Source organism: Filicampus tigris, chromosome 9 (genome assembly GCF_054856515.1).
Source record: "Filicampus tigris isolate MCC_2025a chromosome 9, RoL_Ftig_1.0, whole genome shotgun sequence".
In the NCBI taxonomy this organism is placed as follows: domain Eukaryota; kingdom Metazoa; phylum Chordata; class Actinopteri; order Syngnathiformes; family Syngnathidae; genus Filicampus; species Filicampus tigris.
Window position 1 is genome coordinate 16,739,678 of NC_141225.1, and position 13,554 is coordinate 16,753,231.

At 38.6% G+C, this 13,554-nt stretch overlaps 1 protein-coding gene and 1 non-coding gene across 8 annotated transcripts; both read left to right on the forward strand.

The window, feature by feature from the left end:
* The first annotated feature begins 1,258 nt into the window (after positions 1–1,258).
* arfgap1 (ADP-ribosylation factor GTPase activating protein 1) lies at positions 1,259–13,044 on the forward strand. 7 transcript variants are annotated; one of them, XM_086040775.1, is made up of 14 exons: positions 1,259–1,478; positions 1,960–2,028; positions 4,888–4,997; positions 5,247–5,418; positions 6,037–6,137; positions 6,215–6,301; positions 6,376–6,490; positions 6,572–6,628; positions 6,764–6,796; positions 7,016–7,045; positions 7,713–7,769; positions 8,956–9,015; positions 9,950–10,005; positions 10,109–13,044. In XM_086040775.1, exons 2-14 carry the CDS (start codon positions 1,969–1,971, stop codon positions 10,446–10,448), a joined length of 1,278 nt encoding a protein of 425 aa, XP_085896901.1. In that variant the 5' UTR covers positions 1,259–1,478; positions 1,960–1,968; the 3' UTR covers positions 10,449–13,044. The 7 variants fall into 7 exon arrangements, with proteins under 7 accessions (XP_085896901.1, XP_085896894.1, XP_085896898.1 ...); XM_086040768.1 differs by lacking the exon at positions 7,016–7,045; XM_086040772.1 differs by lacking the exons at positions 7,713–7,769; positions 8,956–9,015 and having other exon boundaries at positions 9,956–10,005.
* Positions 13,045–13,380: 336 nt separating this feature from the next.
* trnay-gua (transfer RNA tyrosine (anticodon GUA)) lies at positions 13,381–13,468 on the forward strand. The gene is given in 2 exon segments: positions 13,381–13,417; positions 13,433–13,468. It is a non-coding gene; the product is annotated as a tRNA-Tyr (tRNA).
* Positions 13,469–13,554: the final 86 nt, after the last annotated feature.

A 13,554-nucleotide genomic window follows, 5' to 3' on the forward strand; every position in this document is an offset into this window, starting at 1 on the left:
CTCCTATCTCTGGTGTTGAGGTCACCATGGTAGGTAAATGCTCCTCGGTAGTAGGGAGCCAGGGAGGTGCAAAATCTGGCCAGAGTTCCTAAAAGCTCTGGATGTTAAGGAGCTGTCCCGTTTGAAACGCCTCTACAACATCGGGAAAAGTGCCTCTGGATCGGCAGACCATGGTGGTGGGCAACCATTTTAAGAAGAGGGGCCGGAGGGTGTTCCAGTTATTTGGGGTGGATCACCCTGCTCAGCCTCCCTGGCAATGTCGGTTCATGGGTTTTGCAGAGTGGGGTCTATCAGGATTTTTGTATCCCTGATTCTGGAGGAGCAGTGCAGTATTTGTCCAGCGGATCCGCTCTTCACCTTCAGCAGGATCCTCGGGGGTGCATTGAAGTTCGCCCGACCAGTACACGTGTTTAGCAGACTTAGATAAGGCGTTCGACCGCCTCTTCGGTCACCATTCACTGAGAAAAAAGAAACCGTTTGCATTTACTTAATTGACATGATTTGAATGTTTAAAACTACTATATCACTTCTTTATTTTCAAGAATACAAGGGGGAATTACATCTGTTTTCCACCTTTTTAATCATGTGAAACCAAATACTTTTCTTTTTCAGTGTCAGAATTTGGTCCGCATTGCAGTAAGTTGAATTCATTTCCAGTGACTCCGCCAAGGCTTCGCTTTGTTCATAATCTCATGGACAGAATTTCTATGTACAGCTGAGGCAATGTGGGGTCTGATTTGGTGGTCGCACTACTGCCTTTCTTTTTGCAGATGATGTGGTTCTGTCGGCCTCATAAAGCCACAATTTTCAACCCTCACTGAAATGGTTTGAATGAATTGATATTTTTGAAGACATTATTATTACTGTATTATCAGTTTACAATTACAGATACAATTTTTTTTTTTTGTCCTGCAATAAAATACGTTTTATTACTGTGTGTGTGAGTGGTGACATAATAAAATTTGGAGCTACAAAACAAAAACAAACAAAAAGCATAAAAGGAAGAAAAAAAACAGAAACATTAATGATAAGAAAATTCCATATTTTTATTTACGATACATTATTTTAATGTTTAAAAATAATAATCCATTTTCATTTTTTTCATTTGATTTTGTATAACTAATCAAACAATTACTAAAAAATATAAATGAACCACATTAAATGTACAATTGTAAATTTCATTCATTCCCCCCTAACTTTATTTACTGTATGTATTACTGTTCTTTTGCAGTGTTTCGTAGCAGCAGAAAAAAGAAAATCCCACAATGCATTGCAGTGCCCACGTATGCAAACAGGAACATGGCTGCCGGTGTTTGACACAGTAGCAGTCCATTTTCTCTATTTTTGTCGGCCTGACGGCGCTCTAAAGTCGCCTCTTCGTCCTTGCTTTACGGCTGTGACTGAAGTAGAACGTTTGTGGTGTATTTTTACAGCATCTTCTGACAACGGTGTTTTTTTGTTGCTCGCCAAGCAAACAGGTAAGAGTTAGTTCACTTGATAGCCCGCCGGCTAACATAGCCTGATCGGTGTTAGTCATCTAAATCAGAAAGAGTATTGACAATCCATTTATTGAGCAACACCTCAAGACAAGTGACATTTACTTAAACATTGAGAACCGACACGCTGTACGGTACATTTTGATAGCGTTGTTTTAAATCGGCCTATCCCTTGCTCATTCGTGAGTGACTACCTTTTTCTGTTCTGTCCTAACAATTCTCTGATGTATGCTTATGCAATAAATCTAATTAAAGACATAAATACAATGTCAATTATTAGAAGTCACTTCATAGCCTAACACTGTCATGATAAAGAATATCCTCGAGCACACTTCGTTGCAAGATTTTATGGCCTTGAGAAAATGATTGTACTAGCAAACAGTTAACATTTTTAGTTTATTTTCACCGTTGGATACAACATTAACACTTTCATGAAACATTTTTTTGTTCAATTTGTTTTCAGTGAATCATCATGGCCAGTCCGAGAACAAGAAGAGTTTTGAAGGAAGTCAGAACACATGATGAAAATAATGTAAGTCCACAGAGAAACCCACTGTTGTTTAATATTTACATGGGGCTGAGGCTAGCTATAGTTGCTATATTTGTGCCGGTCCTGTTCATCTATCTATCTATCTATCTATCTATCTATCTATAGAGAGATAGAGATCTAGACCTGTAACTGGTAGAGCGCAAGTAAGTTAAAAAAACAATAATAAAAGAATAAAAAATATATTTCTGAGAGAGAACGTAAAAATTAACTGAAATAAGGTGGTCTTATAACTGTGGTGCGGCTGTTTAGAATTATCCAGTCACATTGAATCTAATGTTAAATGGGAGTCAGCACACACCTGCCACCACTCAAAGTGCCTCTGATGAACCCCAAGTAAAGTTAAACCGTTGTAGTAGGCTTTTCCTGACATTTACATGCTTTCTAGTTGAAGCCTGAACATTTTGTGCTACATATATTTCCCACAATTCTTTGGGAGATTTTGAAACCTTTTGGTGGTAATTCCAAAAGCTGCATTTGGTTCATCGCCAAAAGAACACCATATTTTTTCCCCCTTTAGCTGGAACTGGTGCCTTAGACCAGGTGGAGGGAATTATGAACAGTTCGACATAGCAGTCAGTGTAAGCACAAAACATTAAGACCTTTGCTAGAAAGCAAAAAAAAAAAAAAAAAAACAGCAACACGAAAAACAGCCAAACAACTGAACTTTATTTGGTGTTAATCAGAGGCACTTTATCATTGGTTAGCATTGGCTCGTTGCCGGAAGGTCGGGTTGTGATGCTGGAGCCACACAGCGGCTGGTGCTCAAAAAGGGGTTGCTCGTGTGCACATGGCATGCAGTGAGATATTGCTGCTGTAAAATCCCTTGCCGATATTATATAAATACCCGATTGGAATTGTCTGATACAGATCTGATATTACGGCAGAAGTGATAATATTTTGGATGACCCTGAGCCTGCACAAACAATAGAATGACATAACAGTGTGTTGAAGTAATAACCATTCCGGAATCTGCTGTGAAATGCAGTGTTTAGATGCTATATCTATCATGTCATAATTCCTTCAGTGGTGTTTTCATTGACAAATCAATTTCAGAAGGACAGGAGAATAAATGTTACAAAAAAACTATCTTTAAATCAACTGTATCTATCACTACCTGGTAGTTTCTCACAGCACTAGCAGCTACATCAATTTAGTACAACTGGGCAATGGAAAATGATCTTCTGGTACCACAATTGAGTATTGGCCCAATTCAATTATTTTTTTATTTTTTTTTTAGCAATTTTAGCAAAGGTTGTTTCACATAATTAAATAGGAGGAAGCCTGTGCCATATAAATTGGTTTTGCTTTTTATTTGGGAGTTTTCTAATTTCCTTCAGTTTGTCACCATTTCAAAATAGAGGAGAAAAAAAAAGGTCCTTCTTTCCTCAGGCGACAAAACCAGTTAATACAGGGGGAAGATTAAAGTAAATAAGGTCTGGACATTCTAAAAGCATCCTTTGTAACTAGGGATGCTCCGATCGATCGGGCACCGATCATAATCGGCCGATTTTCATGAAAAATTACGTGGTCAGAATATTCGACCAAAGCCTTTTATTGCCGATCAAAACATCCGATCACCCGCAGCTCATGCTTCGCAGCCTACAGCCGTGTTCCCTCGCTGTCCCTCCCCCTCTGCTCGCAGCTGCGTTAGGGAGCCTTTCTGGAGGCGCATTTCAATTGGAGTCAATGTAGCTCGCGCGGGCGGGCGCGGTTGCATACGTGGCGGTGCGGTGTGAATGATGCGTTTGCAGCTGTGGGACAGAGTGAAGCACCGAAAATGTGTCCACTCGCTCCATTCGTCGCGTATCAAACAAGTCAACTTTTTGCCATTGCGCCTCGTGGCAGCCAATCAGCATCGGGCATACTACGTGACTACGTCTCACACACCGCCAAACAGAGCCAGAGCTCAAAGGTACCCCGTACACTGCTGTGTGTCACAAATAGCCAGACAAAGCCACTCTAAAAACTGTAAAAAAAAAAAAAATAAATAAATAAAAAACGGCCGAGCGAACAATACGCAGTTTGGCTGTGTGTGACATTGAATGCTGATTGGCTGCCGCGAGACGAAATGGCAAAAAAGTAGATTTGTTTAATACGCGACGACGTCCCTCCGTCCAAAAGCATCACTCGCGCCGCCCCACACGCAACCGCGCCCGCGCAAGCTACATTGACTCCAATTGAAATGCGCCACCAGAAAGGCTCCCTAACGCAGCCGCACCTCTGCTGCGAGCAGAGAGGGTGGGACGCAACACTGCTGTAGGCCGTGAAGCATGAGCTGCGGGTGATCGAATGTTTTGAGAATGGCCAAAAGTTTCAACACAACCAACTTAATCCGACATTTGAAGAACAAGCAATTGGGAGACTATGGTGAGTTTGCGAGGCTCACTGTATTGAATAAAGTCAAGGCGGACAAAGCGCATTATAAGTGGCATTATGCCACTGGGAGATGCATTGTAGGTCACTTGTGGGCCACAGGCCCGCTATATCATTTTATAATTCACAAAAAGATTGACAGTGACTTTTTTCTCGTTAACAAATGCACAAGACTGAGTAATTGTTGCATTGTGCCATATTGTGTATTTCTTCATGCTTTTGAAAATATATATAGATTTTTGTCAATATTACGGCAATAATATGGCTGTTTTTTTTTTTTTTTTTTCAGATAATATTGCATAATAGCAGTCACCATAAATAAATGGAAAAATATACAGATATTCCATGTGATTGGAATCGGTATCGGCCAATCTCACTCATGCATGATCGGTATCGGTCCCTATTTGTAACCCTACTAAAATAAACACTCTATTCCTGATATAATGCATCTTGTTTTATTCCTCACAGCTGTGCTTTGAGTGTGGGGCGTTTAACCCTCAGTGGGTTAGTGTGACCTATGGAATCTGGATATGTCTGGAATGCTCTGGAAAACACAGAGGCTTGGGCGTACATCTCAGGTAGAGAACAAATATTTCATATGTTTTGAGAGATGAAGGTAACAGCTTCCAACTTTGAACTCATTTAATTGATGATTCTGCACCCTTGAATTGACACACCCTGAAATGAATGTAACGCATGTGATGTAACAGTTAATAACAGCATTATCTAATGTGAATGATTACCAAAAGTTTGTTCCCATTTTTTTCGGGGGGGGGTTTCTGAAGCATTACTTGCTTTGTGGTGAAACATCTCTGTTCTGTTTGCAGTTTTGTACGTTCTGTCACTATGGACAAGTGGAAAGATATTGAGCTTGAAAAGATGAAAGCAGGAGGGAATGGCAAATTTCGCTTGTTTCTCGAACTCCAAGATGATTACAATCCCAACTGGACCTTACAGGAGAAGTATAACAGCCGAGCTGCTGCGCTCTTTCGGGACAAGGTGAGCTGTGGAGGAAGCTATGGCCTGGTGACGGATACCCCTTCCTATGCAGACTGCAGTCCAAAAAGACTCTGGCCAAATTTTGGGTTAATGTTTAGTTTTGCTTGTGTAATCAGTGTGTTTGAGCTGGAGATGACATAGGAACGTGGTAAGACTTTGAAAGGAACCCTGTAATTGGCTGAACATTGCCACTTATTATGTAATACTGTAGGTCTGGACTGAAAAAGCAACTTTGCCCAAAATGATTCGGGAATGTTAAAAAAATAAAAAGATAATGGGGATTATTAAAACTCATTCACTGCCAAGGACATATTTATTTGTCTTTTCACAGTCCAGCTATTCAATCCCAGGAATTTATTTATATTTTTTTCAAATGTAAGGGTAAAAGAGGGTCTGAAAATGTCTGGCTGTAAATGAGTGAATATTTCCCAGCTTCTTAAAGTCTTTTGTCAATATCTTGTGACATTTCCCACCCGAAGGCATCCATTCACACACGTGACCTAAAATTTTGTCAATGGTATAATTCATTTTCGTCTTAACTGTGATTAATATTTGATGTCATCATATCAAACATAAAACCCACATTCTCTTGTTCATCTTGAATATTGTATGTATCAGGTTGCCACCGAAGCAGAGGGGAAGGAGTGGTCTATTGAAACATCATCTGCCAAAAATTGGACATCACCTCAACCCAAAAGCAGCCTTTCATCCTCACATCGGTAAGACTGAAGTGAAGCATATGAATGAGTGATCCGACTGTTGACTAAGTCATTACCGCTGTGAATGCGCGTCACAGTTCCGGGGGATCTGGAGCGAACTCTGCCACATCTGGTGATAAAGCATTCGAAGACTGGTTGAGTGATGATGTCAACTCTTATCAGAGGTAATAACTTGATCAATGATTGTTGTATTTTTCTTTTTTAAGAAGTTCATTACTTTGTTTAAACTCTTCTTCAGTGGAGGTGGCTACAGTGGGAATCAAGAGAATCGCTATGTCGGCTTTGGCAACACAGTGACCCCAGAGAGGAAGGAGGATGACTTCATAAACAATGCGATGTCCTCCATTTACTCTGTAAGACACATTGCAAAACAATCTAATTTTCTTTGATTGTCATGGATTTTTATTTATTCTGCTGTCTTTTTTGTTTTGAAGGGTTGGAGCAATTTCACCGTTGGGGCCACCAAGTTTGCTTCCATTGCAAAAGACAATGTAAGAAAGAACCCAAAATATTAAAACTGAGCTTCCAAACCAACATTTATTTTTACCATTTTTTTTTTTTCATAAACTGGTAACATTTTGGAGAAAGGTAGGCCTACCTAATAATTTTTCTGGTTTTCCACTCAGACAACAAAACTGGCAAATCAAGCAACTTTGAAGGTAAGACTGATGTGGTTACTGGTGATGTCTTTCAGGTACACAACACACCCTGATCATATACGTCATTATTTGTATTAATTAGTCAACTGTTTTTACGTAGACTGTATGCTATCTTTATTTCTTAAAATATACAATTTGCCTCGCTACACACTTAAAATTTAAAAGCATGATGCTCTAATCTCTGTTACTTTAATATCTCTTTGCCTTCTCTGGACGTAGTTAAGGGGCTATAAGGCGCCCCCAGAACCGGTAAAGCAAGAAATGAGCGCATGACATTTTTCCTGCATCATGGTTGTAATAATGTGGTGTCATTTTAATTTTCTTGAAAAAAAGAAAATGACTGCATGAGATGTTTTCCTGCCTTGTGTGTATTGGTTTAGTGTCATTTTATGTAGGGATTCATTTGCTTGCAGATTTACATTTTTTTGTGTTTTTTTTTGCTAGCAAAGAGACATTTCACAAATGGTGGCTGTCACCTGTGGGTTGTTGGCTCCTGCATCATAAAATGTGTACTATGAGTTTATTGATAACTTAAAGAATACATTGTTAGTCTTCTCTAGTCAGTATATGAACAGATGGGAAAAGAAAAAAAATTCAACCACGACTACTTTATACTGCAGACTTCCATTGCAATGGGTTATCCATTTATGCATGGCAGTTTTTAATTTTTTGTGTGCTTTTTGGGTGTAATGGCACACACAAGAATATAATTTTAATATGCCCTTAATTATATTTTCAAAATCGTTCTGTTAAAGGGAATCCTAAATCTATGCCTTCAATGTTCACTACAGCTGTCTTTGAGCCATTACACCGACGAGTTACTTCTGCGTCATCAGTTACTTCATGCCAAGCTGTCAATATGAAACTGTTTAATTGAAGTGATTTTTTTTCCCCCCTCCCTCTGACTTCCAACTAGGCCACAGAGTTAGGACACACAATAAATGAGAGTGTTATCAAACCTACCCAAGAAAAGGTAACATTGATGTTTGAAGTTGTTCAATTGGTGGTGGGTTGCAGCTCTTAAAAAGAAAACAGCTTCAGATGTGAATGTGCTATTTTCTTTAGTGCTTGCTTATCAGCTTCATGTGACCGCACATTATAAGACAAAAGCAGTGAAATAGTAATGGTTAACCTTCCAACTGTTTTAGTGGGAGATGATATTGAAGTTATTTTTGCAAAATTGTAATGCTTGATCATTTTCTAAACCCTTTCTGGTTCTAGACCATCATTCTTGACACCTGTTGTACCAAATCATGAGTTGTTAGAATTTATTTACAATTGTAGGAAGTCAGAATTAGTTGGCCTTTTTCATTTGCAAAATCTTAACTCGCTTAACTTAAAAATCTGTGACTGGACAAGCCTGATATGCATCTGTCTTTTGCCTTGTAATGTACAGTTGGCATATCTTCAGGCACCTGCAGCATGCACTTCTGTCTTTTTCCTCATACAGAATGCTTGTAGCCACATTTCTTTCCAATTAACTAACTTTGTTGAGGCAGTTGTAATAATAAGTGGACTCAACCAAAATGATTTCTTACTACCTGCTGTTGCAAATACACAGTGGATTAAAAAAAAAAAAATCTACATACTCCCGTTCAACTGCCAGGGATTTGTGATGTAATAAAAATGACGATAAATCATTTAAAGTTTGCACCGTTAATGTGACCTATGACCTGTACAGCTCAGTTAAAAATATATAGAAAAAAGAATAGAGAGATAAAGACTTGAAGAAAACTGGTTAGGTTGTCTGCCAAGAATCCGACAACAACACTGAAGGAGGTGCAGGAATTTCTGTCAAGAACTGGCTGTTAAGTGCACGTGATAAAAATCTCGTCTTCACGTATCTGGGTTATGGGACAGGGTGCGAAAGATGGAAGCCTTGTCTCACAAAGTAAAACATCCAACCCTGGCTACATTTTGTTATAGCACTTTGAAGTATAAGTGCATGTGAGAAAATGTGTAGTCCTATGAAATAGATTTGAAGTTTTTTGCCCCCCCCAAGTAATTCCAAAATATTTTTAGATTTGTTATTTGTTTAACATCACAGAATCCTGCAATGACCACAGCTTTATGTAGATATATTTTTTTTAACCCACTGTGACTGTACTAAAAGAGTATCTATACGATTTGTTTAAATCATTACAATTTGGCTCATCCAGGTGAAAGATGGCAAATTGCTAGATGAAATGACAGTCGGCATCACTGAGTTGGCAAACAAGGTAGGATGGATGGCAGAGCTCTGCCACATTGAAGGGACAAAACCAGTCTTGTGAGTGTGAAGCAGCGCAACAACAGTAATGAAGAAAATGAATGAAAAAAAAAAATCCCGCTATAATACAATAAATGTGCAAAGATCTCGGGGGTACCCCTCCTTGTTTCCACCCTCAAAAGAGACTGGTTTTGTTGAAACATGTATGTATGTGTATATTAATTCTGTACTGCTGTTTTTCTTGCTGCCATTTTTACACCGGTGGTGAGTACTTATGTGCACAACATTTTTTATTTTACTTACTGTACTTTTTTTATTTTTTTTATTTTACTGCCTCTTTTTCTCTCAAGACTGTAACTGCAGCGTTACTCTATGTTCAAGCAATAGTAAATGTGGAATGAATACGATATGACATTAGTTGTGACTGAATACACAAGATAACTATGTTATGTGTAACTGAATTATATACATGTATTTTTTTGAAGGGGAAGTCAACCCAAACATTTTTTTCAAGAAAATGTTGTATGCAGGCCCGCTAGTCGAAACATGGCATTCTGATTAATATTGTGTTTGTGGAATATGAGTTTTAGGCAGTAAAATCCACCCATTTTGTCCATCTTAGGGTCGGCCATTTTGCCACTTGCTGTCAACTGAAAATGACATCACAGTTGCACAGGGCTAAGATAACGACCAATCATGGCTCAGTTTTAGAAATCAGGTGAGCCGTGATTGGTCGTTCCACGAGCAACTGTGATGTCATTTTCAGTCGATAGAAGTGACAAAATGGCTATCCTCTTGAGATGGACAAAATTGGATGCATTTTACTGCTTAACTCAATATTCCACAAACGCAATATTTTCAGACTAGTGGAGTTGCATATAACATATTGCAAAGAATTTTGGGGGATTGACTTCCACTTTAAGTATAGTCTCTACTTACTTTAGGTGCAGGGAGCTGGTGCCAAATTGACCAATCTCTTCTCGGCAAAACCAGAAGATGGGTAAAAATACAGAAAATTGTGAAAAATACCACATACCAAAATAAATCCTTCAGTACCAGACTTTTTCCACACCCTTTATTGTGAATTGTATCCTTGTGTTTAGGGCTGCTGGAGATAGCTACCAGAACATGGATGCTACCGAGGGATATCAGGGCAGTTCCAGCCAGCCTGCTTCAAAGGACTTCTGGGAATCATTTGGTAGCAACAGCTCCCTAAAGGCCAAGAAATCCCCAAGCAGTGACAGCTGGACCATTGCAGATAATTCTGCAAAGAAGAGCTCTGACAGTTGGGACAATTGGGGCTCTGATGTTCCATCCAACAACAAACACAGCACAGAGGAGAGCTGGGAGGCCTGGGACAACAACTGGGAAAATGCAGATGCTAAGGCCAAAAGGAGTCCCACGAAACCTGCTGAGGAAACCTGGGGTAATGCAGACTGGTAGTCATCCCACGAACCTCAACTTCCCCCTTCTGCCTCTCTTTCGCTCGTCATCCTACTGGCACTTACAGGGAAGGAGCTCTTTGCCTAACTCTTCCTGTCAATCCATTCAAATGCTCTATGTTGAACAGATGCCCAAGGTTTACATTAGCTGCATGATAAAAGTCTTATTCATAAAAAGTACAACTATATTGACTTGGACTTGTTTTATAATATTGTAAATGATCACCCCTAGAAAGAAAAATCAGTGTATATAAGATTCTAGTTGACTACCCCATCCCAGAAAGTGGAATAGACCTATTGGTAAATAGTCAATGTTCATACTGTGTCTACTTCTGCTCATTTCGCTTCCTAAAGAAAATGACGCATGAGATTCAAAATCTGTTGTGTCTGTAAATCATTGTAAATACAGAACGAGAGACCTAGCGCTAACCGTAGTCAAGGTTCTCGTGGTCAGCCGCACTAACTTATTCAACCATATCAGTGTACATCACATTTTGATGATCTTGAATTCCTTTGCATACTGAGATGCAGTTACATAAAATATTGTGTTTTAAGTACAATAAAAGTCATCCATATAAATAAACATTGCCATAAAGATGTATGCGTTATACAAGCAGTTCAAATTTAACAACTGTGAACTGATGAAATCCGTTTAGAATTTTCTGAGTAATGCTCCACCGTCTTAAAGCTGCTTTAAACAATGATAGTCCAAAAGATCCCTTCATAGCTGATTTCCACTGCATTGGGTTAAAATAGATCATATTGGTGAAACATTTGTGTGAACGGTGATATACACTACTAACATTAACTTGGAAATTTCATCCAGCTCTTTTGTTATTGGGGAAAGTAGGTGCTTCTTTTTCGTAAAATTGATGGTAGACTGTAGTTTTTGTTCAAATGGTATTCACTTACACACAGAAAGCATTTACTATATTAACCTTAAATTGGACGGAGTTTTATGAAGTAACACATGGAGTCAATGCAAGTTGTTTGGGGTGTTGTTAATAGTGCACGCGGAACTGCCATTGTACTTGATCAATATAAAATATTGATGTCCAACATGTTCATGTGCCGACATCTACATTTTGGCCTGCTTTGTCGACAAATCGTGAATGCTGAATGCTTAGACAGGTGTAGCTCTCATCACCTCTCGTTTGACTGGAACCAGCAGACATGGTGTTCGTAGCAAAGTTTCATTTAAATCAAACAAATTGACAAGGTTTACAACTATGGGGAAGTATGCAACCGCACCTTTTATAATGTGGCCTTGAAATCTCCGTGACAAATGTGTCATAAATAAATCCGTGAATACCCACGTATTTGCGTTTTGACATTTGTGGATTTGTCTAATAGCTTGTTTTTTTTAACCTACCCTTATTCCTGGCAAAACACCCAATTTGCTGTTTTTGCTCAGGTGCCATCTTGTGGTATCTTAATGTCAAGGAAGTATGCAGGAGTGAGTTGAGGAGTTTCATTAAATTTTAGACGTAAGTTTCCGCCATCTTGTGGCATCAACATGTAATTATAACCTTTTTATTCAGGGGGATGGTTGTCTATTGCTAGCAGACTTTTGCTATTTAATAGTGGAGGGTCACTGTACTTTAAATGGCACCCAGACAGACAAGATGATCAGTGTTATAATCATTAAAAATAGTATATATACAGTACAAAAAAAAAAATTTAGTTCTAATGTTTTTGGGGCTTTGCTTGTAAGAAATCAGACATTTTTTTCCCTACAGCATACTTTGTGTAACACTTTGCAAAATATCTACTCCACTTTTAGGTTTTTTTCTTCTTCTCTGTAACCACCATTTTATGTTTTAATCATTAAGTCATATTTGATGAAAACTGTATTCCATTCTGTTTCTACCTCAAAGAAGAATTGACTTCACAGTAAGAATATGCGGTATATCTTTGTTAGGTGTGTCTGCATTGTTATAATGTGGGTTTCATGTTATGTTAAAGCAAGAAAAACATGTGATGGCAGCAACTTTGATGTGTTTCAATGTCAGTGCAGTACTATGATTAAAAAAAAAAACTAAAGAAAACAGCACTCCGAAAACGGTTGTCCTGCTGGCCCAGGTGTGTTCATTTATGCTTATGTGTTTCAAGCCTTAAACTGCTCTTTGCTTTGTTCATTCATACTCATGTCTGCTTGTTGTGAGTCAGCTGTGTGTGTGTGACGCTGTGAGTTTTACAAGTTTGTAAATGAACATCTCGTATCATGCCTTTTTTGTATATTGTCACCTGGAAGCTCTACTTTGACATTTTTTCCCCATTTCATGACACCATGATATACATGCATATCAAATCTGATCTTCGTTTAAAAAAATATTTTCCTATTCACGTGAGTAAACGCTGAAGTGAATGTCTTGTGGGGGTAAATCGCTCAACAAAATGCATCCAGGAGCTGACATAAAAACACGAGAGACAAAATTGAGTCTACTAAGCCTATTTAAAAAAAACTGTTCATCTATGCCTGTAAAACGTTGGAACTGTGCTGTTGTTTCTCATGACAGATTATTCTTGAGATGTTATTCTTGATGTTGTGCATGAGATATGTGATGTGAAAATTAAAACATCCAGCTGTTGTTAAATCCTCTAAAGTTGTTTCCTCGGTATATTCAAGTGCAGTTTCTGTCTGCTTTCCCCCTTCCGAGTTACACTAGAAGCAAACCCTTCAAGTGAGCCAGTGTTGCAAGTTGCAGATATTTTCCCTACACACGTGGTTTCTGTGCTGAATAAATGATTAAATTCACCGGTACTTTGCACAACTCCCAGCATGTGGGACATTTGACCTTGTTTTGAGAAGAACGTGCAGTAAAAAAAAAACTCCAGGAGACCGGTCACCAAGTATTTAAGGCAGTATCAAAAATGGTATGAAAATTAAATTGGATAATTTTTATATTTTAAATGACGGTGGTGTGCCATATCCTTCGATAGCTCAGTTGGTAGAGCGGAGGACTGTAGAAACAACTTGCTGAAATCCTTAGGTCGCTGGTTCAAATCCGGCTCGAAGGAGGTTTTTCTTTTGAATATACATTTTAAAGATTTTTTTTAAATCGGGCTATACAAAATTGAATTGGATCATTGTTATATTTAAATTG

What these genes read in the sequence shown, in the direction of transcription:
- arfgap1 (XM_086040775.1), top strand. Translation starts at nt 1,969, where the DNA reads ATGGCCAGTCCGAGAACAAGAAGAGTTTTGAAGGAAGTCAGAACACAT. An exon ending in GATGTCAACTCTTATCAGAG is followed by an intron (nt 6,302 to 6,375) that starts GTAATAACTTGA and finishes ACTCTTCTTCAG; the next exon opens with TGGAGGTGGCTACAGTGGGA. An exon ending in TCAAACCTACCCAAGAAAAG is followed by an intron (nt 7,770 to 8,955) that starts GTAACATTGATG and finishes TGGCTCATCCAG; the next exon opens with GTGAAAGATGGCAAATTGCT.